This window comes from Drosophila willistoni (assembly GCF_018902025.1).
Source record: "Drosophila willistoni isolate 14030-0811.24 chromosome XR unlocalized genomic scaffold, UCI_dwil_1.1 Seg144, whole genome shotgun sequence".
Taxonomy (NCBI): domain Eukaryota; kingdom Metazoa; phylum Arthropoda; class Insecta; order Diptera; family Drosophilidae; genus Drosophila; species Drosophila willistoni.
In genome coordinates, this window is record NW_025814057.1 from 199,332 (window position 1) to 226,804 (window position 27,473).

A 27,473-nucleotide genomic window follows, 5' to 3' on the forward strand; every position below is an offset into this window, starting at 1 on the left:
CAGAAGATTTAAATCTTCACTTAAATATTATTATTTTCTTCTAATAAAATTCAATATAATTTAAGAGATTATCAGTAAATGTGACTGCAAAACTTTTGGTGTTTTAAAATAGTGAATGATGGTGATGGGATAGCTTTAAAGGCAAAGCTTTTAAATGGGCATGTGGTGTGGATAGAAGTTTGGGGAAAGCATAACCAATTGCAACCTTAGTGGTAGTGGTTTTGGGCCCCAGGATCGCACGATACCTGGGAGCAAATGGTACTGCTTCCAGGATCGGTGGAAGCACTTGTGTTACTGTGGACAAGTGCTGATGAATGGGTTGCGTATAGGTTGGCACGATGGGAGTAGATGCCGGCAGAAATGATGCAGGTGCAAATACAGGTGGCGCTGGAGCTACAGCTGGTAAGGCTTGTGAAGTCCAAACCGGAATTTGAGGTAGTATCGGAGCAGGTACTAATGGAGCTGCAGCTGGAACTGATGGAGCTGGACCTAATGGAGTTAGAGCTGGTGCAATTGAAACTGGCGCTGGAGCCGGTATCCAGGGAAGTGCTTCTTCTGCTAGTGGTGTCGGAGTAAAATCAAGGTGATTTGGCAATCCAAGTTGCAATGGTGGTGGTAGTGGCTCAAGGTGGTTTAAGTGATGCAAATGTGGATGTTCAAAATGGTGTGAAGGACTGCCGTCTATCTTTGCCAGAAGAGTCATTAGAAGCATAGCCACAGTAAAAACCTATACAATTGGAGCTTAGCTTCATATAATTCCATCAATATAATTATACACATTCTCACCCATTTTAGTTGCCACATCTTTCTTAGCACTTGTTTGTTGTATGCTTACCGTTCGTTAGCCTAGCAATTAATGACTATCCATTAGCCGTACGTCTTAATATATATAGGAAAATTTTGTCCCACATGCTTCGGCATTTCTTTTCACTTTCAATCGGCCCAAAACGCATTGTCTCATTCCACACCTCAACATATGAAGTAATTGACTAGCCTTAGTTGGTAGTCCCCCCTCAAAAATATGTAAATTGAAAAACAAAAAAAAAAAAAATTGAAATAAATCGTGACTTTAAATAATTGTTGAATTCCATTACATAACAAAAAAATTAATTGACATGCTCTGCGATTTCTAACAAATATTAATACGATTACTTTAAATCGCTTTGGTTCATTTCAATAACAATTTTTAGTCCCTCCACTATTTGCCTAATGTTTACTTTTCATAATAATTGCTTATTGTCCATTTAGGATTCTCTGCAAATAAAAATAAAAAGGAAAATTTAATAAAAAAAATCAATGAAAAACAAATTTGATGTTTTTTACGCAAAGAGCAAATTATTTAATATGAATACATCACCTAGTATGCCAAAAATAAAGCCAAGGTAATTTATATCAATTTTTTTTGTTATTATAGTTTTATTTTAAACAGTTTGAAAAACGTACGCATATAATTAAAATACAGCGGGGGTTGGAGCAGCAGCATAGGAAGTAGCGTAAGGAGCAGCATAGGGCGATGCTAAAGGAGCGGCGAAAGAAGCAGACAAATATGGAGATGTATAAGGTGCTGCGTAGGACGATACTAGAGGAGCAGCAGCCAATGAAGCGGCTAAGGGGGCAGCTACTGGGGCTGCTGCGTATTTGGCGACCACAGCTGGAGCTGCCGGAATTCCGGATACATAACGACTGGAGAATGGAGCGGTAAACTGGAACGGTGCCGTGGTATAGGATGACAGCGTTCCATCATAATTGTTACGGACGTCCACTTGACTGCTGCCACCAGAGGCATATAGTGGGGCATTTGCATAGGCCAGTGGCAAAGGCGCCAACACACCAGGCTTAGCCCAAGAGCAAGCAATAAGTGCGGCAATAACAAGCTTTAAAGAGAAAAAAACGCCTTATAAGTTTAAAGGGTTTGCTTCCAAAATGTTCGTTTGATAAAACTTACGAATTTGTACATTTTGTTGATCAGTTTCAAGCTGAAGACTTATAATGTCTGGTCTTAAGCTATTTGGGTGTTTATATACAAGGCAAATAGCGATTATGCTTAACTTTTTGTAGCTTCTTTTTTGCCAGTTGCATACTTGATATTCGGTATATTTAGACGTGATCCGATCGTTAATCGTTTTCCTAACGAAAAGTATCGGAAGTCTTGCAGTTTACTTGCTCTTATTTGTATGCAATTACAGTCCGTGAAACAGTTGGTGGCCTAGGTCTGTTTCGCAGCAATTAACGTTTTGTCGTTATCTAAGCCAAATCGGCCATAAAACTTTACGTTTTTCCCTATTCTCCGCCCCATTCCTTCCTGCCCGTTTGTGGGCATTTACATAAGGTCGAATTCATTCAATTGCAATAGTAAATTTGTCTTTACATTCAGGTCAACGTTGATTTAACTTCTTCGTAGGAATTCTGATATGGCCTTGAGAAACCAGGATGTGAGGTCTTATTTCTAAAGCAAGAAACAAGGCACACAGTCATCAACACAGTTATCATCACAACCATCATCATCATCGTCATTACCAGCGTTGGCATCAACATCACAGATCTTGCCCTGCCCCATCATTCATATGCCTTGATTGACCAGTAAGATGGTGAAACCGGCTCTCAGATTTAATGAGCGGCAATCTCAGTAACGGTCACGTGCTGACTCTTGACAATATATCTGACGTCGATGCTAGGGTAACTTCTCAGGAAACAATCAGAAGAATTTATATGGTGACGCTGCTCTCTGATGCTGTAAGTCCACCATTTTTTACGCATTTGGTTCTGGGGATAACTTTTCAAGGCTGCAAATATATTTTTTTTCATAATATTTCTCAAGCAACTGTATTTGTATCTACTCTTCTATCCGTTTCTAAAAACAACACGAACTGCATCAAGTCCAACCACAATTGGTCTACACTACTACACTACTATGTGATTACTGACAAATATCGTACTTCTTTAAGTTAACCTTCAACTGAAAATTCTTTCATTTCATCAGAGATTAATTTTGTTGTTATAATAAAATTAATTTCATTGTACCGTTTCAAAAGACATTAAGTCATTTTATTGGCAAAAGCAAAAATTAATTCAATGTATTTAATCACAGAATTCCTGTTTTGTGCTTGTGGGAAAGCAGGTTCTTAACATTTCTCTATTATGGATCCAGATTTGTGAGAGTTCCGTTCCGTAAACTGAAAACTGATCGATACGTTTTTAATTGCAGTCCATTTCATGTCATAAAGTCTTCTTCATATGCAAACAAACATGAAAACATTTTTTTACGATGGACTCATAGACCAATATGGTAAATTATGGTCGCCATAATTCCTGTAAAAAGCAAAAGAAAGCTGAAGGAAATATACCAGATCCGATAAAAGTATCTCAATTTTGTAAAAATCGGATTAAAAATAGCCACGTTATGCGTATAAACGTTTTCCATTATGTGAACTAAAAGGGCAAACTTGGTCTTTGTGTGTTTTTTTAAAACACATCTCAATATGATCTCTTGAATTTAAGATGATTGTTTCGCTTGATGGACAGTATCCCAAAGTCGACTTGATGACTTACCTCCTATTTCATTTTATAGTAAAAGATACATATATAAAGCAATAAGCTCTCATGTACATTGAATTTATAAATTCATTTTTAATCACTGTAAATAAACTTTAATTTACAGGTACCAAGAATTTTAAGTTATTATTATTAATTTCCTTATTTGACAAACACGGTAACATATGTACACACTTTATCTATGGTAGAGAGTATTTAAAAGTCCACTTTGCGTTTTTCTTTCTGAATGTTTTGTTTCACAATCTTTATCTTCCATTGCCTGTGCTAGCTAGAGTGAAAGGTGCAATCGACCAATGGTTAAATGAATGAAGACTTCTTCACAGCATTGATGATGATGACCTTGACGCTTTATGCAAATGCAGACAAGTCTTTTTTAAGGTTAGATGGCAAGTTTGATTTTTATTATTCACTATTTTGGTAAAATGATGATCAGTCTGGATGACTTTATTTTTATTTTATTGTTAAAGTTAGGTTACCATTAACGTCTTTGGATCTGCGGCGTTCCATATGAAGTGAGACCCGTGGTGTGTGGTACGCTGGCATACGGTGCACCTGCCTGAAGGGGCAACTGGGCCACATTTAAAGGAGTAAGGCCAAACGGTACAGGAAGTTTAAGGTTTAAGGAGTTGGAATCAATTCCTGGCGCTATTGATCGCGCCTGTAAAGAAACTGCAGGAGGAGCAGGAACTGCAGCAGTTACAGGTGGTGCCGGTTGTATGGAGGCCAATGGAGCTGAGGCAGCTGCTCCTCCAAACACGTAACCATGACTGGTCAAGGCCTGGGTAAATGCTGCATGTTCTAATGCGGGGGCAGCAAATTCTCTAGCCACTTGGTGATCTTGATGGTGCGGCTGTGTTTGTTGTTGGTACTGCTGCGATGGTTGGTGGTATTGCTGATGTCTTCTAGTGGCTGCTAAACTGCGACTTGGAGCTGGATAGTGGTAATAGGCCACCTGTGAACTAGGTGTGATGGTGTACTCCAAATCCTTGCCCAAATGAGAGACGTCGCCGTGCACCACTATCACCATTATCAAACACCCAATTAAATGCTGTAATTTTATTATAGATTTATTCTTCATAATTCAACTGGAAAGCCAATTTATAGCTCACACTAATTTTAGGGACCATTTCGTAGTATTTCGAGACGTGTTTGTTCACTATCGCGATCAGTCTTTTAATGAATCGATAAACCAATTCTTTGTTAAATGTTAATCTTCACTGTCGAAGCTTTTGTAGCTGATTAAAATTTGTTAGCCAATTGAAGATGCTTTTTATACTCCTCTTCCTCCAACTGGGAGTCATCATCATTCAGTTCTCGCAGTTCAGTTCAGTTTAGTTCATGCCAAGACCAGTTCATAGCTTCTCTCTCTTCTCTCTTTGTCCGACGATCTCTCTACTTATCTCTCACTTATTCTCTGTTTGCTTTTGTGCTTTGGTGTTTTTATACCCTTGCAGAGGGTATACCGCACATTTGTCGAAATTGGACCGATCGAACAATTATGCACATAGCGCAATACATTTTTTCCTTTTTTTTTAACTTCGGGAGCGGAAGGATTTCGATTTTGAGAGCTTCGTGTTCAGACGGACGGACGGACGGACGGATTGACGGATAAAATTGTGTTATGTAATGTTTGAGTTTGTTGCACTTATTAATGACGGCACCCTCCTGCAACCTGCGACTTCATTGGCCAATCGGAATGGAAAGTGTAACACAAAAACTTGCAAAGTATGCAAACCTAGCCACGCCCTCTTGTTTTTTTTTACTTTGTTTTTGTAGTTACCTTTCGCACATAAAGAAATATAATTCTGACACATTTGACCAAATCGGATAACTATAACATGTGTATATCTGTCATTATGCGCATTTCTCCTGCTTTAATTTCTAGTCCGTCCTTTCGCGGAAGTCCGATTAAACGAAGCAGTAACAAAACACTTCTAAGAGTATACAAACTGCACCATGGCTGAAGTTAGCCCCGGCTTTCTGTTTTTTTCTTAGGCTGTACTATGTTTTGTTTATTTATTTTGTGTCTATTGATAATATTTGGTTTGTCTTGCTTATAAATCACAATGTTGGTCGTTTTTATTGGCATCTAAACCATGCAAGCTGCGGTTAAAGAGCAAAGGCGTAGTAAAAAAGGGGACAGCAGGATTATGCAGAATACTTTTTTCAAAACATAAATCCTTTGATTGTGGTCGGGTTTTTCTTAAATAGTATTATTAAATAACAAGACTCGCCTCACATTCGTTGCCTCCAAAAAGTAAAAATGCATATCTCACATGTTATTGTTACGCCTGGACTTACCCCTCCCGATATCGACGCCCCTAGTGAATCCCAATAGAGACATGCATTCATTCCATGTCGACACTTTGCCCAGCATTTTAAGCTTATTAAAAAACAAATCGACTATCATGTGACAGAAGCCAAAAAAGCCGCACAAAAACATAAAACCCATTAAGCCCCTCTCCTTTGCCCACTTTTGATAAAGACTAAAGACACGTTGTTGCGGCGTCGAGCTTTGCATGTTAAAGACCCAATAAAAATACTAGTGTTGTTGTCTCTCTAAGTATTCAAAAAATTCAGTTGGAGTAAAAACCAGAGAGATTCGCGTTTGCTTGTTGACCTCCGGCTAGTAGGTAGACCCAATCTCATCATAATCGAAACCCATTTCGTTATAAACTTTGACTCTCAACCTATTTCAGAGTAAGGTTGGTCAGTAAAGAGGAAACGGTGGCTATTGAAATGAGCATTTGCTCTACAAAAGCTCTATGACCATTCGCTTTACTCTAATGAACTGTTTCATCAGTTTTTAATTCCCCTGGACTTCTATCAGAGTAAGTTTGTTAGTCAGTCGCTCAGCACAGAGACGCGTCTTTGTATGGCCTTCGTATTTTAAATTGACGCCAAAAATTTCGCATTGAATTATGTAGACGTGAGTATGAGTTGACGTATCTTTTTGGCACTACAAAATCATAATTCATGCATAGGAATTCTCGCATATTTTCATTTTAATTAATAGCTAAATTGTGTTAATAGATAAATATGTATATTTGTTTTATTTTAATAAGTATGTAAGTGTGTGATTACCAGGCGGACGGGCTGGCATAGGCAAGTTGCGGCGGAGCTGCATAAAATGCTGTTGGTAGAGGTAGAGGTGAAGCATGAAGGCGGAATGAAGGTGAAGGCGAAGCCGTCAAATGATATGCAGTAGGTACAACTTTGGAAAGAAATTGTGGAGAATTGTGTGTGAATCCGGAATATGTTGTGGTGGTGGTTGTCACGGGTACTCCCAATGAATATTTGATGGCAGGATTTGGATACTTAAACAAAGATGGCTGTGGCGCACCATAGGCCAATGGCGCAGTATGTGGGTAAGGTTGCAGTGGTGCACTATATACTGCTGGTACAGCGACAGGAGCTTGTACCACAGGTCCTGGCACAGCGACAGGCAAGCTGACTGGAACTGGAACTGATATTGGTACGCCTACCGCAGACCCTTGCCCATGTAAAAAGGTTCCAAAAACAGGGGAAAAGCACAGTAGAAGAATCTGCATGAAACATAAATATATATTGAACCTTTATTGCCAAAACTTTAATTTTATATTTTACGTACAATTGCAAACATCTTTTTGGCACTTCCACTTTTGGTTTCAATTTGAATCAAGTCACAACTGCACAGCACTTTCACGCGTACTGAATGAATTTTAGGTAACCCTCCAGGTTTTATTTATACCACGATTACCCATTACGATTTTGAACTAAGCGTCAATGGAAAACAGAAAAATGTAAAACTCCATTACGGGAGCACTTCATGACAGCAAAAACAAAACAGACTACGTGCAGTTAGCAAGTAAATCCAAATCGTGCGTTAAATGCATGCGTCCACATTTTGCAATCCCTTTCTGCCTCTTTTACTCCACTCCCATGGACGCATTATATTGTTATGATTTTTATAATAAATTTTTTTCCAATTGTTTTTGAGCAATTTAATGAAACTTTTTTAAAGCTATACTCGAAAATATTAATAATTTTTCGTACTTACAAATATTTTCAAGTATTTATTAATTCTGTAAGCGTCTGCTATTTATGTGCAATAACTATAAATCAAATAGTATATATATTTTGTGGCACTTAAATGCGGTCAGGAAATAATAACAACTTTGTTTACCATCTGAACGTATTCCATCTTTGTCGCCTCAAGTATACTCCACTCAACTCCATTCAACTTGAGTCAACTTTTACTGCAGTTGCTGCGATCACGTTCCCAGCACCTTAACGCCTTATGACTCTGACTCTGATGTATAGCCATTGCCAACATATAAATGGCAAAATATCACACGCCCGTTAAAAGTCAATTTATTATGACCACCGAACAAGATGTAAAATTATTGTACAAAAAGCAGTCAACAGTTGTATTAACTCAACTGCCTAAAAGTGGGCCCTAAATCGTAAACATTAAAGGAATTGCCTACTTTTGGGCAATTAACTTGGCTTCCAAATGCGACACACGCGCGCTTATAGCAGCCGACAGGAAGGACTTGAAGAGGGTAAGCAGGTTGTAAACTTTGAAGGAATCACCATAACGATTCAGAAATCAATATGTTAACCTTATGAAAGCCGATTCATGGAGATGTTCGTCGTTTTGCTGTTTCGAGTGCAGCGCACACGACCCACCTTTAAGGGTTTCGAGTGGGTGCTGATACCAGCAGATGCTGCTCAAGAGCATGACAATGCCAACAGCAGCAGCCATGTCTGCTGGCTCCTAATGCTCCATTAATCGTTGCACGTGTTTTAGAGTGGGACACATGAAAGTAAAAAAGCATGTGGCGTTTAACTTTCAAGTATTAGCAACATAGAATTTTGCAAATTTGTTGGAATAACTCAATATTGTCTCTTCAAATTGCATCCTCAGTTTTAATTATTCATTATATGTATATAGTTACTTCTAAGTCTTTCTTCGTCCTTTTAATTGCAAATTACTCATTCGCCCCATTGGCTGGCATTGAACTCGCAAGAACCGCATCGTCCACGGGTCATATACACGTTTATCCGTACAAGATTATCGACAGCGAATCCCTTTAGTAGTAAACAATAACAAAATAGAAAATCAAAGTAGAAAAAAAAAACAAAAACTCACTGTCGCCGTTCGCTAACAAGGTCATCTCTTTCATGTCCACCATCAACATTCGCATCATTATCGTCAGAATTGTCATCTTAGGGCAAGCGTGTGCAATGGCTAGAAACGTGCATTTCCTGCGGCTCTTGTAGCCATGCGCAGTTTTGAGTTTAGTGACCTCTTCGGTTTTGCCTTTAATTAAAACCATTTTGTTCTCGATTTCAATGGTCAGCTTAATTGCTACAGTCAGATAAAATGTGTGGGCAGAATTGCTTTTCATACGAGAAATGCAATCAAAATGGAGGATCAAGAGATATGTTAGGTCCTTGCCCTGTTTCTATTTGGAAGTGGGCGCTCAGCAACTTATTACAAACTAAATCAAAATAAAACACAAGCAATCAGAAGGCGTAAATCATCACTCGAATATATGTATCGGTCTTTTTCGTCAATTCTATTTCTATTATTCTATTTAGTTGCCTTGCAGTCTGGGGTCTCGTGAAAATTTAAAATCGACAAGCATACATTTAGGCGAGGCAATAAATCGAATATCGTATTTTTGGGTACTGAGATTTCTAATCAACCCACAAAAATGAGTACAGAGAGCACAGATCTCTGAGAACAGAGAACAACGAAAACAAGTGTTTGGGTTACGAGGTTATGGGAAAAACAAATGCGCCCAAAGTATGCCAGGTAAAAATTGCATCCACTATTAAGACAGTTTTCAGCCTTTGGTGTTGAATGAATATTGTCGCAAATTTTTTCGCAAGTAGGAAGTGCCTCAAGGTCTGAATATTTCTCTCTGCATTTTTGTCTGTACAATGTACACTGATGCTTGATATTATTGTTGACTTCTTACATTTTTTTTTTTGAAAAATAACAGCGCTGACAATCACGAGTAATAATTTAAGCTAAGCTTGTCGTGATTATGATTATATATTTAACAAATGGTTGGCTCTAAGCCCAAGGCCTTTATAATGTGTGAGCATAACGAGATTTCGATTATATGAACACTAAGTCTCACAATCGGTCTCAGCAGCAATCATTTTTACTTACAATTATCAATTTTTATTTATAATTCCTTGTTGACAGTTTTTATGTATAGTTTTTAATTTTCGAAATGCTTGCAGCAAAATGCATTAATAATTAGGCCAGACGACGCACTTTCCAGTTTGCAAAAACAACATCGACAGCAGAAACAACCTGTTGACAGGCTTTCGCAGTTGCCGCTTGAGTCTTTTATCGTGGTATTGGAATTAAAAAATTGCTTAGAGAGCAATGCCGAAGCATTTGCAATTCCATTAAATATGTATGTTTGCACATGTGAATGTTTTAATCAAGCACTATTTCATAGAAATTTCAACACATAATATTGGAACAATTTGAATTACCCTCGAATTGCTTAAGAGAGTATCAATTTGATTTGGCACATATTTGCCGCTTGTAGATACTCACATGAGAAGGCTATTGGTCACCTCTTAATCATGACTTAGAAACGCTTCATGTTTCTAGCATCGCAAAAAAAAGAATACATACATACTAATATACATAAAGCTATGTACATATATAACCTATATATGCATTTTCTCTTATGAAATCGCTCGAATTGAACATTTCTGTAATATTTGGAACTCAAACATTCACTTCCTGTTACTGTTAATTGTTGTCGGTAAAAATTTGACTTGTTGGTTTACTTTCCTTTGAAATTTTTGAGAGTTTATTTACAAAGAACTTATTTTCAAAACCGTACTCATTACAAAACATTAATTAAATTCAAGCATTCAAATAGGTTGGAATCTCTCGCACTCTATCTCTATTTTTACTCACTACGTTTCTGTCTCAAAAAAAAAATCTTATTTTTCCAATGACTATATTACTTCATCACTTTGACAGCTGCAAAGAGACAAACATATCTTCCATGAAATAACCCAACATCTTAGTTACGAAAACAAAAATGCGGTATATTGAGGCAAGTGGGTCGTCAACGAGAAATCTAATCGATATTTGGAAGTCCTTAATGCAGATAAGCATGTCCATAGCCAGCATAGCCCAGTCCATAAGATCCATAGCCACCGTATCCCAAGCCGCCGTGGTAAGTGGAGGTGGTGTGCAGAGCAGGAGCCGCAATAACTGCAGGAGCAGCATGCACTAGTGGAGCCGAATGAACAACGGGAATCGCCTTTGTTGCCACTTTGTAGGTGTTTGCATATGAGGTAGCAACAGGATGGGCAGCCACTATAGCAGGAGCAGCATAGGATTTGATAATCGGAGCATGCGAGATTACCGCTGGAGCAGCATATGCAGGAGCCAAGGCGGCACCGTATCCTAGTCCATATCCATGAGCTCCATAAGGAGAAATCACACCGGCTTGGGCAACAGCACACAGGGCAGAGATGATAGCAATCTATATATTTAATATTGTGATTTAGAGATGAGACTCAAACCATGGGACTTATCCTTACCAGTTTGAACATTTTGTTGGCTTTTTGATATATTCCTCGAATACTTCTTGACTGAATGAGTTGATTATGTCTTATGGGCCATAGCTTGACTTGGCGTCTTATTTATACCAAGCGAACCTCGAGAAATATTCTGAGAAATCTCTCACAATGTGCCAACATACAATTTGGAAGAGAGATCGTGGGAGAGAGAGACAGCGAAACAGCAGCCTAACGTGTACGCCCTGTCCGCGGCAGCATACTTGAAGCTGCCGAAAGCCGAAGCTTTGGCTTTGCTTTAAGAATTACCAGCCAGCCGAAATCGCCTCTCATAGAAATCGCTAAAGATATCGGGTCTCAAATCAGTCACGCGTCTACTTCCACTTACAAACACTGTTTAATGGACTGGGGCTGCACTGGCATTTACTTTAATTAGTTTCATAGTAGGTATATTTCTTTAACAGTCGAACCATTGTTTATGCAGCGTGGAATTGTGCCTTTACAATTGCATCACACCCCACTCAGACCAAATATCAGCTAAGATAGCTTTTAATTTACTATGCTTGAATATACAAAGAATATTTGTTAATAAAACAAAGCCAAGCGGCTAATTTAAAAAAAACTTTAACAAAGCCCTATTATAAGTATAGGTTCTGGCGATTCTGATTCCACCTTCAACTCATCACATCTCTATTTCTCTTGCGATCCTAAAGTTTATCCTATTTGTAGGGCAAACAATTAACTGCGTCGTCCACTGAGAATAAAGTAATAAAAGGTACTATTAGAAAATGTTGACACTAGAACAAGTAGTAAATGAAGACCTGTGTCAGTAAATGGTTCACTTTTATATTTGCAGGAGCCAATCCTAATCATTTTTTGTAGATTTTAAGTACCATATTACAATGTAAATTTTGTTCAAGTTCTGTTTAGTTTATTTATCTGGATTTCGAACCACCTTTCTAAAACGCAAACCTGACCAGGCATGTGATTATCAATCAGCATCTTTTCAGAGTTGACTTTGACAGCTCATTACTGTTTATATATATATCTGTAGGTGTGGAAAATAAAGTCAAAATTGTGGCTTGGTTAAATGCAAATAGAGCTGTGTCCACTGCATATCCAAATCTAACTTCATATTCATTTTCAAATACGCACCACAAAATCAGTCCCTGAAAAATGGCCATAGTTAATAACTGACTACAAATTTTGTGTAGTAGCACGCTGCAAACAGCAGCAGCTGGCTCTTATTTTTCTTTTTTAACAGATTTCTTATCGTCATTCTCCAAGCAAAACCTGGGCTAACATGGTGTATGCGTAACTTTGAGAAAATCAATTTATTGCTTATGGAAATAAATCACACTAAGAAAGAAAAAAAAAGACGAACAAAATAAGTTTTATTTGTTTATACTTGCAAGTTTTTGTTATACTCTTCCCTGCCTACAGCTGCCAAAGCAATAAAACCGTTTATGCTGACCACACAGCATGAAGACAACTAACTAAGAAAGTCAACCGATAATTTATATGGAAGCTATGTATATCATCAAATAGTTCGATAATAATAATATTTTTTATGTGGTCGGAATAATGCACATTTCTTGCAAGGGTATACTCAAAAGTTCACAATGAAATGGCAAAAATTATTCATATTACCGACGATTTACTGGCAGGTCATATTTTTTCACCGTTGAATTGGCTAAAGATTTTATATACAGATTCAAAAGAAACATAAAGCTTGTGACTCATTTCAGTAGTAAGTATAAAACCTAATGGCCAGTGAACAGTGGTCAATGGACAATGCTTGAGCAGACTTGATACAGCAGAATTAAAAAAAAGAAAACAAACAAAAAAAACCATAAAATCTGCATATGTGAGACCAGAACCCTTCACTATATCGGTGACACCTTGAGGCTGCATGGCTAAATTTTATGCAAATTCACAAAATAGCAAGCGGCACAAATTGTCGCATAAATCTATAAGATCGACTTGTGATTGACACAAAACGGGATGCCAATTGCGTGATCGATAGTTTAAATAGACCAAAAGTCAAGACACCACCCACTCGGATTGTAACTTTTTGCGGTCGTTCATTTTTTGATTTGATTTGAGTTGCAATTGCAATTGCAATTTGACTTCAGGTGAGGTAAATAATTGCATTTTAATGGTTTCGCCTCAACTGCAATTGACCAGAGCGGTGAATTCCAGTCCACATGCATCGATTGCCCAACAAATCATTCAAAATTTCAAATTAAAAGCCAGAAATTTGAAATTTTCTTTGGGAGTTATGTGGAGTTCATGCGAAATCGACGCATATCAGACAACCTTTTTATTAAGTCTTTGTAAGGAAATATCGTAAGCTGGGACCCAAGTTTAAATAACGTGACCGCAAAACACTTTATGGTTTATTTTTAATTTGATTTCGTTTTTGTCTTGTATTACTATTATTATGTCTATGCAATTATTACTATGGTGCTCATTTGCATTTGGTCTGCTGACTCCACCAGCACAATGTTGTTGATGTGATGGCTTGGCTATAGCTGGGGCAATTAAGTATACCACATGTTGGACGCCGAGGCGAAGCGGTCAAGGTCGTATTTACGTTGTTTTGTCGCAATGTCGTGCATAATATAAAGCACAATAAACAACAGATATATGTACTTGCAAATAATTTTATTATATCTACAATAGCAACAGCAGTGAATTGTAAGCTTAGAAACTGTAACAATGGCCAACTTAAGACAAAGACAGTTCAAACACAACAAAATTATGATTATAATCAAATATGGAAGTTTGAACGCTCTTCCTCTCTCTATGCAACATAGAGATATTTCTTTAAATTTTCTAATGAAGAGAGATATATATACATATATGTAGATGATATTGAGGTTCGACCTACCTAAGCCTTAGAAACAGATGGAGTGACGAATTATCTACAAAGCCATATTGTGGCCAACAGAAGCCTTTGCTTACACTAAAGTGTAACAAATACCGCTTGGGCGCCGATGTGACAAATTACAATTTCGCTCCAAATTTACATTAATGAAATTAAGTTTAGTAAGTACCTCCTGACCCATTCGATTGGCAAATAGAGAATCTCACTTTCGGTCTAAATGCAAAGCAATGCAAATCTAATACAAATATTATACAATATTATATTCGTTCAAATTCTTCCGTTTTGTAAGCATTGCAAAATTGTTGCCTATTACGTACATAGTAGTGGGAATTTTTTGATTTTCGGCATGTTAAAAGCGATTAAGTCAAACATATTGTGACAGCTTCAATGAGTTTTATTACGGTTGTCATCGCACCTTTAATGCAAATACATATCTCAATCTGAAATCGGTTTGAAATTAAGCAGTTTAATCATTAACGAATTTATGCAGCAACAACATTGAAAAAAACAAGACCAATAACAATTGCTGCTGCCCCTATACATACATATAAGCTCGTAAATTTCAACAAGACGCCTTGCAGCGCTTTAATTATATGTCACCAAATTGTTCGCAAAATTTTCAGTGCAGTCAATTCGAGAGATTTATGTGAGAGGTTAACTAGCGCGAGAAACACGTTCGCCGTAAAATCGGCTATAATTGGGACTTAATTGATATTGAATCGGCCTGGTGAGTGGGTGACCATTAGTGGAAGGTACTTCTACCGCGCCAAACTCTTCCTTCGCTGCCTCTGTCGAAATTGATTGTTCTTTGCATCGAATTTGACTTTCACTTTTTGGTTTTGCTGACAATGGGACTGAGATTGTTCTAGATCGAGATCATTTGATCATAATCACCCTGAACTTGAGCTAAAATTGAAAAAGGGGACAGGAAAAAAAATTAAAGACTATTTCATGTTTGAACACCTGTGTGAGAATTCTTTCGGCCCCTTAAAGCAGAACACCGCTGAACACTGCGTCAGTATCTATAAAAAGCGGATATTGAGTCGAGGTTTTAGTAAATTACATTATTGTGGATACCTACGTGGACATGGTTTATTCTTTGGTTGTGTGAATGGCAAGAAAATCTTTTTTGAACCTGCCTCACTGTGCAACCAGCAAGAGCAAACTTAATTAAACCTAATGATAACCACATCAAAACTTTACTTTTATTTATCTACTCTACGTTACGTCTGAATGTCGAACAATCGAATAGAATAAACAAGAGTTTTGATAAATAAGCTTTAACAAAAACAAGAAACGAACTAAAATGCAATTCTGTAATCAAGGAAGTTAATAATTGACAAAAACTGGAAATATGGTCCGGTGTTTGGCAACCAAACGACAAAAAAAAAAAAAAACCAATGCAAAAAAATAGAAATCCAAAAGCTAAAACAGTGAAATCTAATGGCCGTTTAAGCTCCGGTTTATTTTTGCTGTAGTTACACATACTATTTTTGTATAATTTAGTCATTAAATTTAATGTGACATTTTTCCACAAGAGCTCCGACTACATCCGAAAGAACTGGTCAAATATAGAATATCTCAAAATATCTAAAGTCGTATGAATAAATAGAGGGCCAGATTCCCAAATAATGGGCATAAACTTCTATTGAAATGATAAAGGTCTAAAATTTTTTAATCAGATTAATGGGACTGAAATTTACTTATTTGTTTTGAATAGGCTTGTTCAAAATAGGCATAATTTTTGTTTGTTTTAAAAACAAGTGAAAAAGCATTCAATAAAATATATTTCATAATTGCAAATTTTCCTGGTGATTTTAGCCTAAAATTCAGTTTAATCATTATATTAATACATTTGAACAACATTCGCGCACTAGGCCAAGTCCCAATCATACTGAGTAAAATTGCCAAGTGCACAAAATTAAAATTTTCCGCGAATTTTCTCTCAAAAAATAGCTGACTAATGACCTGACTTTAAAAATCGATTGAAATCGCAGGGACTATCTAATTTAAGTCCCTTGAAGCACTAAAATTACAATTTGATTTGATGAAATTTTCGGCCTAATTCCAATTATTGGGAATCTGGTCTACTGTTAAAGATCAGTTTTTTAAAATGTTTAAAAATGTGAGCTAAAGTTATCAGTGTCTAAAGATAATCCAACTGAATGCAAATGAAAGCATTAATATGCCTTTAGCTTAGCTCAAAAGAGTTCGTCCGAAGCAATCAAATTGCTACCACATTGACACCACCAAGTGCCTCTAATCTGATTTGGCATCTTGGTATTTTCTGGTGCTTTTAACTATTTTTTTTTTAAACAATTCTATATATAAATCAAAAATCATATAAATAATATAAGCTACAACATCTAACCAATAGTTGATGCATATTTTCTCATTTTCTCGATTGCCTTAGAACTTTAAATCTTTTGAAAGTACAAGTTTCAATAAATAAACCAAAAACTTAACACGATTCTGTGACACCAGTTTTGATTAATTCAAACTTACATAAATATAAGCAACTAATTATAATTATTTGCTGCAGATGAAAACGAGGCATACTTTTTGGCTTCTATTGGTAATTCTGTAATCTCCGAAGTATGCAACACTTAACGTCTCAACCTGCATTGACCCAAATTGAAATCATATGTCTAGGAGTTGAACTGTCTCAAAATCGCAGCCAAATAAGCAACTCTAAATGTGTGTCTTTATTAATCAACTTTCACTCATACAGATTATTTTGATAGACTTAAATCAAATTTCCTACGTACAACTCTTTAAAAGTTTTGTATGCAGTTGAGATATCAACTAGGGCAATTGAATGGACAGGGTGATTTGTTTGAAAGATTTAGCATGTTTTCACACATAGCACATTTTTTTGGCAGCTCTTGTTAGTCTAATTTACCTGCAGCTTGGCATTGTCAAGCTCTTTAAAAGAAGTTTGCTGATTTACACTCTATTATGAGTATACTTAGAGTGGATTTACCGCACAAACTAATTATGTCGTTTTTGTTTCATCTGGCCACGCTTGGCTTGAGTCCAAAAACTAGAGCAAAGTCGTCGTCGTTGACGGCGCGCATAAACAACCAAGACAACAGCAGTAGCCCTATTTGACTGTCAGCAAGTTGGCTCGGTCGAGTTGGTTTTTCTTTTTCACTGTTAATTTAATTAGTTCTCAAGGTCGTATCAAATGGGCTGGGAATCTGCGTTTCGTGAATACAGAATACGACTAATTAAAGTTTAGGAATAAAGTGTTGGCAATTTGTGTTGATCATGAACATATCTAGCGACAACGAGGGTTACTCGAAATGTTATAATTTTACTATGGGAGCTATATTAATATAGATATGCAGGAAAAGAAGTTTGTGTTGACTCGGACAAACGTAAAAACGGACATGGCTGCATGAACTCATCTGGTTCTGCTGATCATGAATATATTCGGCAGTTGTTTTACTAAAAAATTGATATACACTTTTTACAAGGAAATCAGAAGAGAACTTTAAAAATATGAATGAGGAGAAAATTTACTAAACCAGACTGGATGGGTGGGAGGATTTTACTCTAAAAACCACATTTTTTAAGAAATCTCTGAATGATCTTGGACTCGCCTTGTAGCACACTCAGTTGATTTAGATACGCCCAAATGGGTCACTAATGAGGCTGAGAAACAACAAACCAAAAAAACAGCAGAAAATTTTTGCTGATGGCTCGATTGTTTGTGCCAATTCTAACGTAAAAAAATGATTTCGAGACTAGTATAAAACACCCAATGTCTTCTTTTATTTTAATCAGAGTTGAAAAAACACTCATCAAGCAAGACAGAAAATGTTTAAAATTGTAAGCAATCTTTTTAAACCTTAAGACAAAAAACTAATTCCCAAGTATTTTTCTAGCTATTTCTTTGGATTGGCTTACTCGTAGCTTTGAGCCAAGGACGTCCAAGTTATCTGCCGCTGGACTATAGCGCCGTTGAATATTCACCAAGCATTGTGGGATATGAATCCCTGGCCTTGCCTGCAGCAGTGTCTCATCAGAGTTCCACGGTGGTGCACGAAAAACGTCCTTACTGGCGACCTGTTGTGAAGTCCTATGCTCCCTACTCTTCCCCTTTGGTAACCTATGATCCTTTAAGCTATGGCAGCGCTGGATGGCAATACGATCAAGGATGGAACTACCCTAACATTTACCTCAAGTGAAAACCAAATGGACAAATAAATGAAAATTAATAGACAGCATTTTAAATTCGAAACTCAGTTATATTTATGTTTTGATAGTGTCCGTGAAAAATCTTTCAACTCTCTTTCTCCTTGTCTTACCAAGCGTGAGCAGCATATGCCAGAGGGGTGTGGTAAGGAAGAACTGGAGCAGCAGCAGCATAGGTGAAAGGAGACCCGTGATAAGCAGCTACAGGAGCGCTGTAAGCCACTGGGGCAGAGTACGCCAATGGAGCAACTGGCGCGGAATATGCCACTGGAGCTAAAGTCTTCACAATTGGAGCAGCAGCATGCAGGGTTGTCGTTTTAACCACTGGTGCCACAACATCCTCGATGACAGGCGTACTATGAACCTGGGTAACACTCTGGTGGGAAACAGCTGTTGGAATGCTCTTCACTACAGCACCTACTTTTGCCAATGTGGGCTCCTGGATATAAGTAGTAGCTGCAGCAGGAGCGGCATAGACTACTGGAGCAGACAGATGTGGTTCTGGGCGGGCAGCAACCACAGCCAATAAAGCAGCGAGAGCGAACTGTTGAAATGGGAAAACCGAAGTACCTTTTAACAAAAGATCCCTTAAATAAGCCAAACACCTTACCAATTTACACATTTTGTTGATGGCTTGAGAGACTTCTTTCGAATGTAATCAATGAGGGATTTGTCAACGTCTTTTATACTTGAACTTCACTTTCAAAAATACACATGCACCGAATACATAACGATATATACATACACAACAATATTTATATACACATGTATGTGCATATATGTGTATGTAAATGTATCTATCTAGACATGGACACGTCATTGGTCTTGAACCATTGAGGCGGATACAATGGGAAGCCAAGTCAAGTAAAGTACGTGCCTGAACGGATTCTTGTCTCATTCTCGCTCCCTGTGAGAGTCTTGTCTCAGTCTTGTCTCATTCTCTCTCTTTTTCTCTTACCGCTATCTCTGCGTTTGTGGGACCATAAACCAGACCAGATTACTATTCGTAACCAATTTTAAGCTCCATTATTTCACTTATTTTTGGCCTCGAGCACTTCTTTCAACAAAAACCAACAATTTCCGTCGTTAACTACCAAACCTAAAACTCTTATTTTCATTTCGAAGTAAGTGAGTGAGGGGTGATGCTAATTAAACCAGCTTTCAAGAACTTCCGACATGGACTTTGGCATGCGGCAGCTGCCTGCACAGTTAAACTTCCAGAAAAGATTTTGGCAACTGATATTTTTGCTATTATTTGAACATTAGTATCTTATTGTTAGATAAATACTTCTGAAAGGCTTCCATACACTAGCAGCCAAACATGTTTAGTCCTTACAGTACTCAAACTATTTTCCAAATCAGATTATTGTGAGTTCGGTAAAGTAGGGATAATTATCCAAATGTATCACTTTTCAATTTGAATAACTTTTATGATAACAGGAAGTCAAAAAGCATGATCCTGATCGAACGAACTAAGGTGCATAAAGATAATCAATCCGTTGTCAGAGACACATTCACCACGACAAGTTTTTCAAACAATTTCGGAATTATTGTTTGTGACTGCTAAAAATGTAGTGTACATTTTTAATGGACAATACGATTTATGTTCTTAATAGAACAATAACTTTTATGTACCTATATGTTTACAGACCATTCCTTGAGAAAGTGAGCTTTTTTTTTGCCTTTCCAAACAATTTCAAACAATTCAAACTGTTTTTCATTGTTAAAGCTAACTCAAACCTATTTCACATCGGGGATAGCATCGCTACATTAATGGCAAATGTATAAATATATTTTTACCTAGACTATTGCATATCTTTGTATGTAGCAACACGTCGTTAAGGGCCAATGAACTGCACATGTACAATAGAAGGAATGGACTTTAAAACAAAACAACTTTGCCTAGTTAAAATTCATGGCACATTGAAAACCTTTTTGCAAATAAGAAAGAATGATGTGAGGGAAGCCAATCAACATCCAATAAAGTACTCTTTTAAATAATTAAGAACACAGGAATCTTGGAGTATTTTGATCACTTTGAATAAGTGTGCGTAATATGATACACAGACATTTTTTTAAATTTTGATGCCGGAATTCATTTTAATTCAATTACAATCCAATTTCACTTTCAATTCAAAATTTGATGTAACGTAAAAAAAAACAAAAAAAAAGTGATATAAACATTCTCGTAATTCATCACAATACTAGGCATTATTTGTTTTCAAGAAATATATATATACGTTTATTTAAATTCATATCACGACACCGTCCAACAAAATTCCTGGTCAACGTTTAGGGCTCTCTTCTACCACAAGCCAGTGGCAGTATAGGTCAATGGGGAGGCAGCAGCAATTTGGGCAACAGGGGATGCAGCACTATAGCTAGTGTGAAGGACGGGAGCGGCGGCGGCATAGGAAGTATGCACAACTGGAGCAGCGGCTGCATAGGTGGCATGGACAACAGGAGCAACAGCAGGAGCGGCGTAGGTTACTACAGGAGTTGACTTCACCACTGGTGCAACGACATCCTGAACTACATGGGCGGAGCTGTGTACCACAGACTGGCTCTGGTGGGAAACAGCGGTAGGGATACTCTTTACAACGGCGCCAACTTTAGCCAGGACTGGCTCCTGCACTATGGTCGTATGGGCAGCTGGTGCTGCGTAAACCAAGGGAGATGTTTCGTACAGATGACCGGGACGGGCAGCAGCTACGGCGAGGAGAACAGACAATACCACCAACTTGAACATTTTGATAAATTGTTTTTGGTCTGTATTGACTGATTGAATTACAAGTGTTTGAATAGAGTTTCTTGGGAGAACTGATTGTCGACTTAAGGCTGCATTGGGGTTTTTATATACCACCTCCAGTTCGAAATTCAAACTGAAGCGTGACCTTCAATTAGACGGCAACACTTACTCGCACGTACGCACGCACAAACACACTCAGTCAAAAACTTGAGCATGTCACACGACTCAGTTCAAAGCTGAAATTAAATCCCTAATCAGATTCTTGTACCGGCCGATCAATAAGCAATTAGTATCGGTGGGCAGCTTATTCAGACAGACTTGCTTTTGACCATTACATGCAGTTTCAGTGCGTGAAGTGCACTAGGCTAGCCAAAGACTATTATAAGACGAAAGCGTTTTCATTATATGATTTTGTATGGCCTTAATCAATGACAATGCATCAACTGGATTTTTCTTTTGACAATAGAGTACCATATTTAACGAATCAAACTTAAGAAAACTTGTTCGTTGACCAAGTTTGGTAACAACACGGCAGCAATGCGTCTGATAGTTTTATTTCTGGTTTTCCGGAAACTTTCAGGTAAGCCCTCGTATGAAACTTTGGTACATTTTCAAGGTCGATGGGCAAAGTAAGTCTTGGATTTCTTCACTAAGCAGTGAACTTTGCTGCTGGCTCAATACTACATATAAACTAGAGCGAAGTCTGTAGCATTATCAAATCATTCGCATCGTTTGCAGTAACAACACAGACCAAAAACATACTTTTAATTTCTCAGCATGTTCAAATTGGTAAGAATTTTAAAATCTTCCTTTTGCACTCATCTCCATTATCCAACAACAATATTTCCATTTCAGGTGGTGTTGTCTGCTTTGCTCGTGGTGGTAGCCGCTCGTCCCGGTCTCTACGAATCCTCCTTAGTTTACGCGGCTCCAGCTGCCCATACGACCATAGTGCAGGAGCCAGTCCTGGCTAAAGTTGGCGCCGTTGTAAAGAGTATTCCCACTGCTGTTTCCCACCAGAGCCAATCTGTGGTACACAGCTCCGCCCATGTAGTTCAGGATGTCGTTGCACCAGTGGTGAAGTCAACTCCTGTGGTAACCTACGCCGCTCCTGCTGTTGCTCCTGTTGTCCATGCCACCTATGCAGCCGCTGCTCCAGTTGTGCATACTTCCTATACCGCCGTTGCACCTGTATTGAAAACAATTCCCTCACCTGTGATTTACAATGCTGGGTGGTAAATGATAACGGAAAAAGGAGAGAACAACTTGAGATGTTCCTGTTGTTAATGTGTATAAAGCACCGAGTTTAATTGCGAGTAAAATGTTATTACATAAAATGGAAACAATACCGTTTTTATATTCAGAAAAATAGACACTTTTTGATCCTTTTCACAATTCTAGTTAGCAACTACATAACGTGAAGAATTTCAGTTAATCAGTTCCCTGTATAAGTTCAATTCAATTGAATATATCCAGGCCTTTTTGACAGTAAATAATTTTATTTACAAAATTAACTAACGGTAGGACACCTCCTACCGGTTTACCTACCGGCTTGTCTTTTCATCTCAGGCACCAAAATGCCAACGACGGCTCTGATTAAGATTTGCTAGGCTCTCAGAATTTTTTGAAAAAGGAGGTACAAAAGAAGGGAAATTAAAAAACAATCGAGAATTGAGGGAGATTAAATAAGTATTATTTTCCTTTCATTATAGCAAGTTTACTTGTGTCTGTAAAAGTTTTTGTGCTTAGTTTTCGTTTATTTACATCAGTCGACATCGCATGAAATAAGAAGAAACAAATATGTAGGTATGTGTGAAGGTGGAAAAAAAAAACACAATTTTTTCTGCAAACCAAATCTGGTGATGGCCAGCAGAATCATAATCATCGTGGTTTTATCGACAAAGATCTACCAAGATGGAGCCCACCCGTGACCACTAGCCCAAGAGGGCGTCAACAAAGTTGCGTGCAAGGCTGGAGCTGCATAGGTTTTAATAATAGGAGCCGTGTAGGTGGTCTTCAATATAGGGGCCACAATTGGCTGAATTATATGAGCCGAACTGTGCACCTGGCTTATACTTTGATGGGATACAGCACTAGGAATGGTCTTCACAATGTGACCCACTTTTGCCAGGGCTGGCTCATGGATAATAGTTGCAGGAGCAGCATAGCTATGAAGAAGTGGTCCAGCCTCAAGGTACCCTGGACGTGCGGCAACAATAGCACATATAGCGAAAAACACCACCTAATGAAGCAACGCCGAAAAAGTAAATATAACTTTTATAGGAGGAGGCTTTGATGTAGGAACTCACCAGCTTGTACATTTTGCTAATCCTTGCGTTCGGCTGAATGCGCTAGCTATTGGCTGATAGTATGAACTGTGGGTCTGTGTTAGCGCCTTGGCGTATTGTGTTGCCGAATGAAATCGACACAAGCTTTTATACCCCAAATCCGCCATAAGTTCAACTGCAATAATAATCATTTTTTCCTCGTTAAGAAAATCTGAAAAACCAACGCCAACAGGCAAATCTTAGACAATACAAGAATGCAAAGAAGAGGAGATGGAGATGGGGTTGCGGAGGAGGAAGTCTGCATGTGCAGCATTAGCAGTAAAGTCTTGTTGCCTCGCTTTTCCCAGCCACTGCCCTCTCAGCCACATCAAGTTGAACGAAAAAACCAGTCAAAATAAAATAAAATAACTTGTCTGGTCTTCGGCGCGCCAGTTGGCCACTCGGTCAGTCACAGCTGCTACTTGCATCACCATGTCGCCAATTTAATTTTTTTTTCTCTATATATTTTTTTTTTTTTTGTTTAGTTTTTGTGTTGTATACGTGTTTCAGGCAATTTTTACCAAAGTTGACCGTGAATATGATATCTCTTGTAAGTGCGACACGCACCAGCCACCGAAGACGTCGAGTATGTAGTCCAAGTTCAATGCAAACGCAATTGCGTGACTTTACAGATTACCTTGGCCCCTACCAGATTATGCGAATAAAATATCAAGAAATTTGTTTATTTAACGAATTATGTATTTGAAATTTTCTTTTTACACTTATTCGCACCTTTAATTTGAGAGTTTAATTAAACCAAATTCTTTCATGTCGACAGAATAAGAAGCTGAAAGATAGTGAAAAGGGATAGGAATTTAATCTTTCAAATCTACAGTGCAATTGTGAAAATTTATGTATGCATAAATATATATATATATATATATATAGTGGTGTGATCCAGCTGAATCCGAAATAAAATATGCCTGCCGTAAAAGCCGCTTTTGTAGCTTAAAGAATCTATAAGAATTGGCGTTTAACAGACGGAAAGACAGACGAACAGGGCTATTTCAATTTGTGCTCATCAAGAATATTTATTCATTATCTGATCTGATATGGTTTAATATACCATTTCACCCTACAAGTGCATTGTATAACGAGTACCCAAAAAGAGAGAAGCAGGACTTCTCGATGTTGCTGGATCTATTCTTCCCCCTTTACGCTTTAATTGTGTCTAGCATAATAATAGTTCCCATTTAGCGTCGCTTTGGTCTGAACGTTTGAGTTCCGCTTTCTGTAGTAAGAGACAAACGTCGATTGTTGGCCATTGCAGACTATTGCTCAAGTCTTTGCGCAGGCGCAGAGCGGTAAGAGTTTCAGCCGCCGCCGTTATGATGATTTGTCAGCAATTTTTAGCATGATTAATGAACATTTTGAACTTAATACTCCCTTGCTCCAAGCCCCTTACCACCACTTTGGCCAATATGGCTATTGTTCACTTGAATTCTTGAAAGCTTTTAATAGATTTTCATATATATACAAGATATTTACATGAACATACATACATATGTGTGTATGTAGCAAATTCCTTGATAATATCCGGGCTTGCTGTTTTCGGGGTAATGTACCGTCCCACACAAACTCATATCGTTAGAGTCTTGTGACAGTTCTACATTTGATTGCATAACAACAAAAGCAACGGCTATGGTTACAAATTGTGGCGAACTGGTTCACAGTTCCCTCTCTCTATCTTTCTCTCTCTCTCTCTCTCACTCTCTCTCTCTGTCTTTCTCTATCTCTGTCTCTTCCTCTTTCGGTATCTCCATCCTGCTCTCTTTCAACGCTGATTTCAATACATTAGTGGAATTGGGAGAGGGGAGCTTTATTGAATGTTGTAGTGGAAAACAGCAAATTCAATTTTACTCTTAATTAAAATCTTTGACTCGATGCTTAAGCTACAATAAGACTTTATACGATGTTTAACGACTAATTAGCGCAATCACAAATTGACCAGAACATTATACAACAATAATGATGACCATAAATTGTTTTAAAATAACCATATTAACAGGTTTCCTTTATTAAAAATTCCAACTTTGCATTTTGTAATTTGCAAGTTTGACCAGGCCTAAAAATTATTGAAAGGATTCATAAACCTATTGGCAATAGCAAAGATTTGGATCAAGATTTTTTTCAAAAAGTAAGTTGGAAGTCGAAAAGCTGAGATGTATAGGGCGAAAATCCAAAACGTTGGCCGCCACTGTATGTATATATGTATGTATGCATGTATGCATGTACATGTTTACATACATACATATTCAATTTATGTGAGATTAAACTACTTCGAAGGTTAATTAGTTTTATAACCGATTATTGAAGAAAGAAACAGGAAGAGAAACTGTTCTTTATAAGTTGGCCAATGTATAGCTACATATGTATATACTTACACATATATGTATGGATATATACATATGTAGATATATGTACATACAGATAATTGTCTATTGTGTACATACATACGTGCATAAATGGACATAAAACGTACTCCTGCTACTGTCAGTTAAGGCGGCGCCTTAAACTCATTGCAACAACAATCAAAATGAAGTCGACCTGTCCAAGCAGCTGGAGTGGTTGGCTCTTGTTAGGTGGTTTAAAAGTGGCACAGTTTAGTCAGGTGTCAGTCAAAGGGGGTGAGTTACGCGAATTGCCAAAAGTGAGAAATGTATTGCAGCTGCATACTAAGAATGAATGTTACTTATGTATATAGTTTCGCCCAACAAATTACGACTACAATCTATATATTGGCGGGGTATTTAACCGGATGAATACAAATAAAAATATTACAAGAGGGTCCCACCACAAATTTGCCATTGCTCCAAAAACATGTCTTAATTTTTGAATTGAAATTAATTAAGTCCGGACATAATTTCTAGTTTAAGCTAAATGAACGATATATGTATGTCCCGTGATATACTTATTAAATATAATAAATTCTTGATAAGTATTATAATACTTTGAATAGTACCACAAATTTTTCAAGTAGCTCTCGTTTGTATAATACAATTTGCAGCAATTGGAAGCAACAGGTGGCCAAGTAGGTCGTTTTTTCGTATGTTAGCTAAGGTCAAATGTGTCCATCAATTGAAACTTCGGCATTTTGCGTATACGTTCGACCAGCGGATGTTCAGTTTTTTTAAGTTGATTGTGTTATTTAATTACATTAACATTGAAATAAATTCTGCAAAGATCGTAGATATTTAACCCAGTGAACTAAATTAACAGTCTAGTTAGACAGAGAGACAGAGGAATAGGATATGGCTAAAAAAAAACTAAGCCAACTTCAGTTTTTCTTGCAACACGTTTTTTTAGATGCAACTCTTCCTGGTTAAGATAAGCTAAGGCCAATTGAACTCAGTTACAGTTTTTGTTTTGTTTCTTGCTTCAACTTTTTCATCCATTTTTTGGGGAGTGTTTTTCCCCTTGCTTAACTAAGTGTTTGACCAAAACTAAGTGTTGTGTAAATATTTTTTTTTGCCTGCCATTTTCTTTTTTACTTTTCGTAATGCAATATGCAAATCATGATAAATTTACGAGACCAGCTCCAAGTCTGGGGAGGTGGAGGTACGACATTTTCTACCTGCCTGTCACTGGCAGCAACAACAACAAAACGACATTCTAATGAGCTCGTGTGCTCACAACTCTTGTGAATTTGTTCTACATTTTTTCTGCTGTTCATGAACTTTGCCAACAATCGGAAGCCTCAAATATCACAAATGAAGCCATCGTTTCATAGCATATATGTATGTATGTATGTGCATATGTATGTAAACCGTTTATCCATCTTACAACTATTAAGTTTTCTTACAACAAATAATCTCAGACTCAAGAATTTGTTGACTTTGCTTAATAACAAGCAAAATAACTTATTTTCAGGCCAACATTTGGTAAACTTAAAAATTTAATTGGCAAGTGTGAATTTCCGCTGAGAAAATAAAAACAACATACGCATTAGCCCAAAAATCAGACCGAAAAAAGAAAACAATAGTTACGTATATACATATATACATATATAGTATGAATTACATACTTACATATATAAAATGTAATATACAACAATATTTGGTAGTCAAGGTCGTTGCGGCATTAGCAATGTTCCAAGTCTCTCATGTCTCTCTTGAAGTTTTGTAAGCTTCTCGATCTAACGGTATTCAGTACTCCCAACGAAAACATTTTGGCAACGCAAATTGCAATCCAGCAGAAGCAGCAACAA

The 27,473-nt window shown here is 37.5% G+C and overlaps 10 protein-coding genes across 10 annotated transcripts; 2 read left to right on the top strand and 8 right to left on the bottom strand.

The window, feature by feature from the left end:
- Window positions 1-103: 103 nt before the first annotated feature.
- On the bottom strand, window positions 104-703 carry LOC6638639 (extensin). Its single transcript, XM_002062601.4, has one exon. It carries the CDS (start codon window positions 701-703, stop codon window positions 104-106), a length of 600 nt encoding a protein of 199 aa, XP_002062637.4.
- Window positions 704-1,449: 746 nt separating this feature from the next.
- Window positions 1,450-2,557, bottom strand: LOC6638638 (pupal cuticle protein C1B). Its single transcript, XM_047012078.1, has 2 exons — window positions 2,480-2,557; window positions 1,450-1,874 (listed from the first exon to the last, which is right to left on the bottom strand). The coding sequence occupies exons 1-2, from the start codon at window positions 2,555-2,557 to the stop codon at window positions 1,452-1,454; spliced, it is 501 nt and encodes a 166-aa protein (XP_046868034.1). The 3' UTR covers window positions 1,450-1,451.
- A 1,364-nt stretch (window positions 2,558-3,921) lies between these two features.
- On the bottom strand, window positions 3,922-4,776 carry LOC6638740. Its single transcript, XM_002062599.3, has 2 exons — window positions 4,662-4,776; window positions 3,922-4,600 (listed from the first exon to the last, which is right to left on the bottom strand). Exons 1-2 carry the CDS (start codon window positions 4,677-4,679, stop codon window positions 4,031-4,033), a joined length of 588 nt encoding a protein of 195 aa, XP_002062635.2. The 5' UTR covers window positions 4,680-4,776; the 3' UTR covers window positions 3,922-4,030.
- Window positions 4,777-6,581: 1,805 nt separating this feature from the next.
- On the bottom strand, window positions 6,582-7,366 carry LOC26528986 (leucine-rich repeat extensin-like protein 5). The gene is made up of 2 exons (XM_015179134.3): window positions 7,163-7,366; window positions 6,582-7,097 (listed from the first exon to the last, which is right to left on the bottom strand). Exons 1-2 carry the CDS (start codon window positions 7,172-7,174, stop codon window positions 6,633-6,635), a joined length of 477 nt encoding a protein of 158 aa, XP_015034620.1. The 5' UTR covers window positions 7,175-7,366; the 3' UTR covers window positions 6,582-6,632.
- Window positions 7,367-10,631: 3,265 nt separating this feature from the next.
- Window positions 10,632-11,136, bottom strand: LOC6638739 (cuticle protein 10.6). Its single transcript, XM_002062598.2, has 2 exons — window positions 11,125-11,136; window positions 10,632-11,066 (listed from the first exon to the last, which is right to left on the bottom strand). Exons 1-2 carry the CDS (start codon window positions 11,134-11,136, stop codon window positions 10,677-10,679), a joined length of 402 nt encoding a protein of 133 aa, XP_002062634.1. The 3' UTR covers window positions 10,632-10,676.
- Window positions 11,137-17,812: 6,676 nt separating this feature from the next.
- On the top strand, window positions 17,813-18,183 carry LOC26529132. Its single transcript, XM_015179142.1, has 2 exons — window positions 17,813-17,824; window positions 17,881-18,183. Exons 1-2 carry the CDS (start codon window positions 17,813-17,815, stop codon window positions 18,181-18,183), a joined length of 315 nt encoding a protein of 104 aa, XP_015034628.1.
- Window positions 18,184-18,246: 63 nt separating this feature from the next.
- On the bottom strand, window positions 18,247-18,828 carry LOC6638738 (cuticle protein 16.5). Its single transcript, XM_047012123.1, has 2 exons — window positions 18,801-18,828; window positions 18,247-18,734 (listed from the first exon to the last, which is right to left on the bottom strand). The coding sequence occupies exons 1-2, from the start codon at window positions 18,810-18,812 to the stop codon at window positions 18,300-18,302; spliced, it is 447 nt and encodes a 148-aa protein (XP_046868079.1). The 5' UTR covers window positions 18,813-18,828; the 3' UTR covers window positions 18,247-18,299.
- Window positions 18,829-20,408: 1,580 nt separating this feature from the next.
- On the bottom strand, window positions 20,409-21,002 carry LOC6638737 (pupal cuticle protein C1B). The gene has a single exon (XM_002062596.4). It carries the CDS (start codon window positions 20,937-20,939, stop codon window positions 20,496-20,498), a length of 444 nt encoding a protein of 147 aa, XP_002062632.1. The 5' UTR covers window positions 20,940-21,002; the 3' UTR covers window positions 20,409-20,495.
- A 714-nt stretch (window positions 21,003-21,716) lies between these two features.
- Window positions 21,717-22,191, top strand: LOC6638736 (retinin). Its single transcript, XM_002062595.2, has 2 exons — window positions 21,717-21,728; window positions 21,795-22,191. The coding sequence occupies exons 1-2, from the start codon at window positions 21,717-21,719 to the stop codon at window positions 22,176-22,178; spliced, it is 396 nt and encodes a 131-aa protein (XP_002062631.1). The 3' UTR covers window positions 22,179-22,191.
- Window positions 22,192-22,767: 576 nt separating this feature from the next.
- Window positions 22,768-23,260, bottom strand: LOC6638541 (neuropeptide-like 3). Its single transcript, XM_002062594.2, has 2 exons — window positions 23,249-23,260; window positions 22,768-23,181 (listed from the first exon to the last, which is right to left on the bottom strand). The coding sequence occupies exons 1-2, from the start codon at window positions 23,258-23,260 to the stop codon at window positions 22,846-22,848; spliced, it is 348 nt and encodes a 115-aa protein (XP_002062630.1). The 3' UTR covers window positions 22,768-22,845.
- Window positions 23,261-27,473: the final 4,213 nt, after the last annotated feature.

Excerpts from the sequence above, each read along its gene's own strand:
- LOC6638639 (XM_002062601.4), bottom strand. The coding sequence starts at position 703 with ATGACTCTTCTGGCAAAGATAGACGGCAGTCCTTCACACCATTTTGAA.
- LOC6638638 (XM_047012078.1), bottom strand. The coding sequence starts at position 2,557 with ATGGGGCAGGGCAAGATCTGTGATGTTGATGCCAACGCTGGTAATGAC. Across the intron at positions 1,875-2,479 it reads ATGGTTGTGATGATAACTGT|CTTGTTATTGCCGCACTTAT; the intron begins GTTGATGACTGT and ends TTCTCTTTAAAG.
- LOC6638737 (XM_002062596.4), bottom strand. The coding sequence starts at position 20,939 with ATGTTCAAGTTGGTGGTATTGTCTGTTCTCCTCGCCGTAGCTGCTGCC.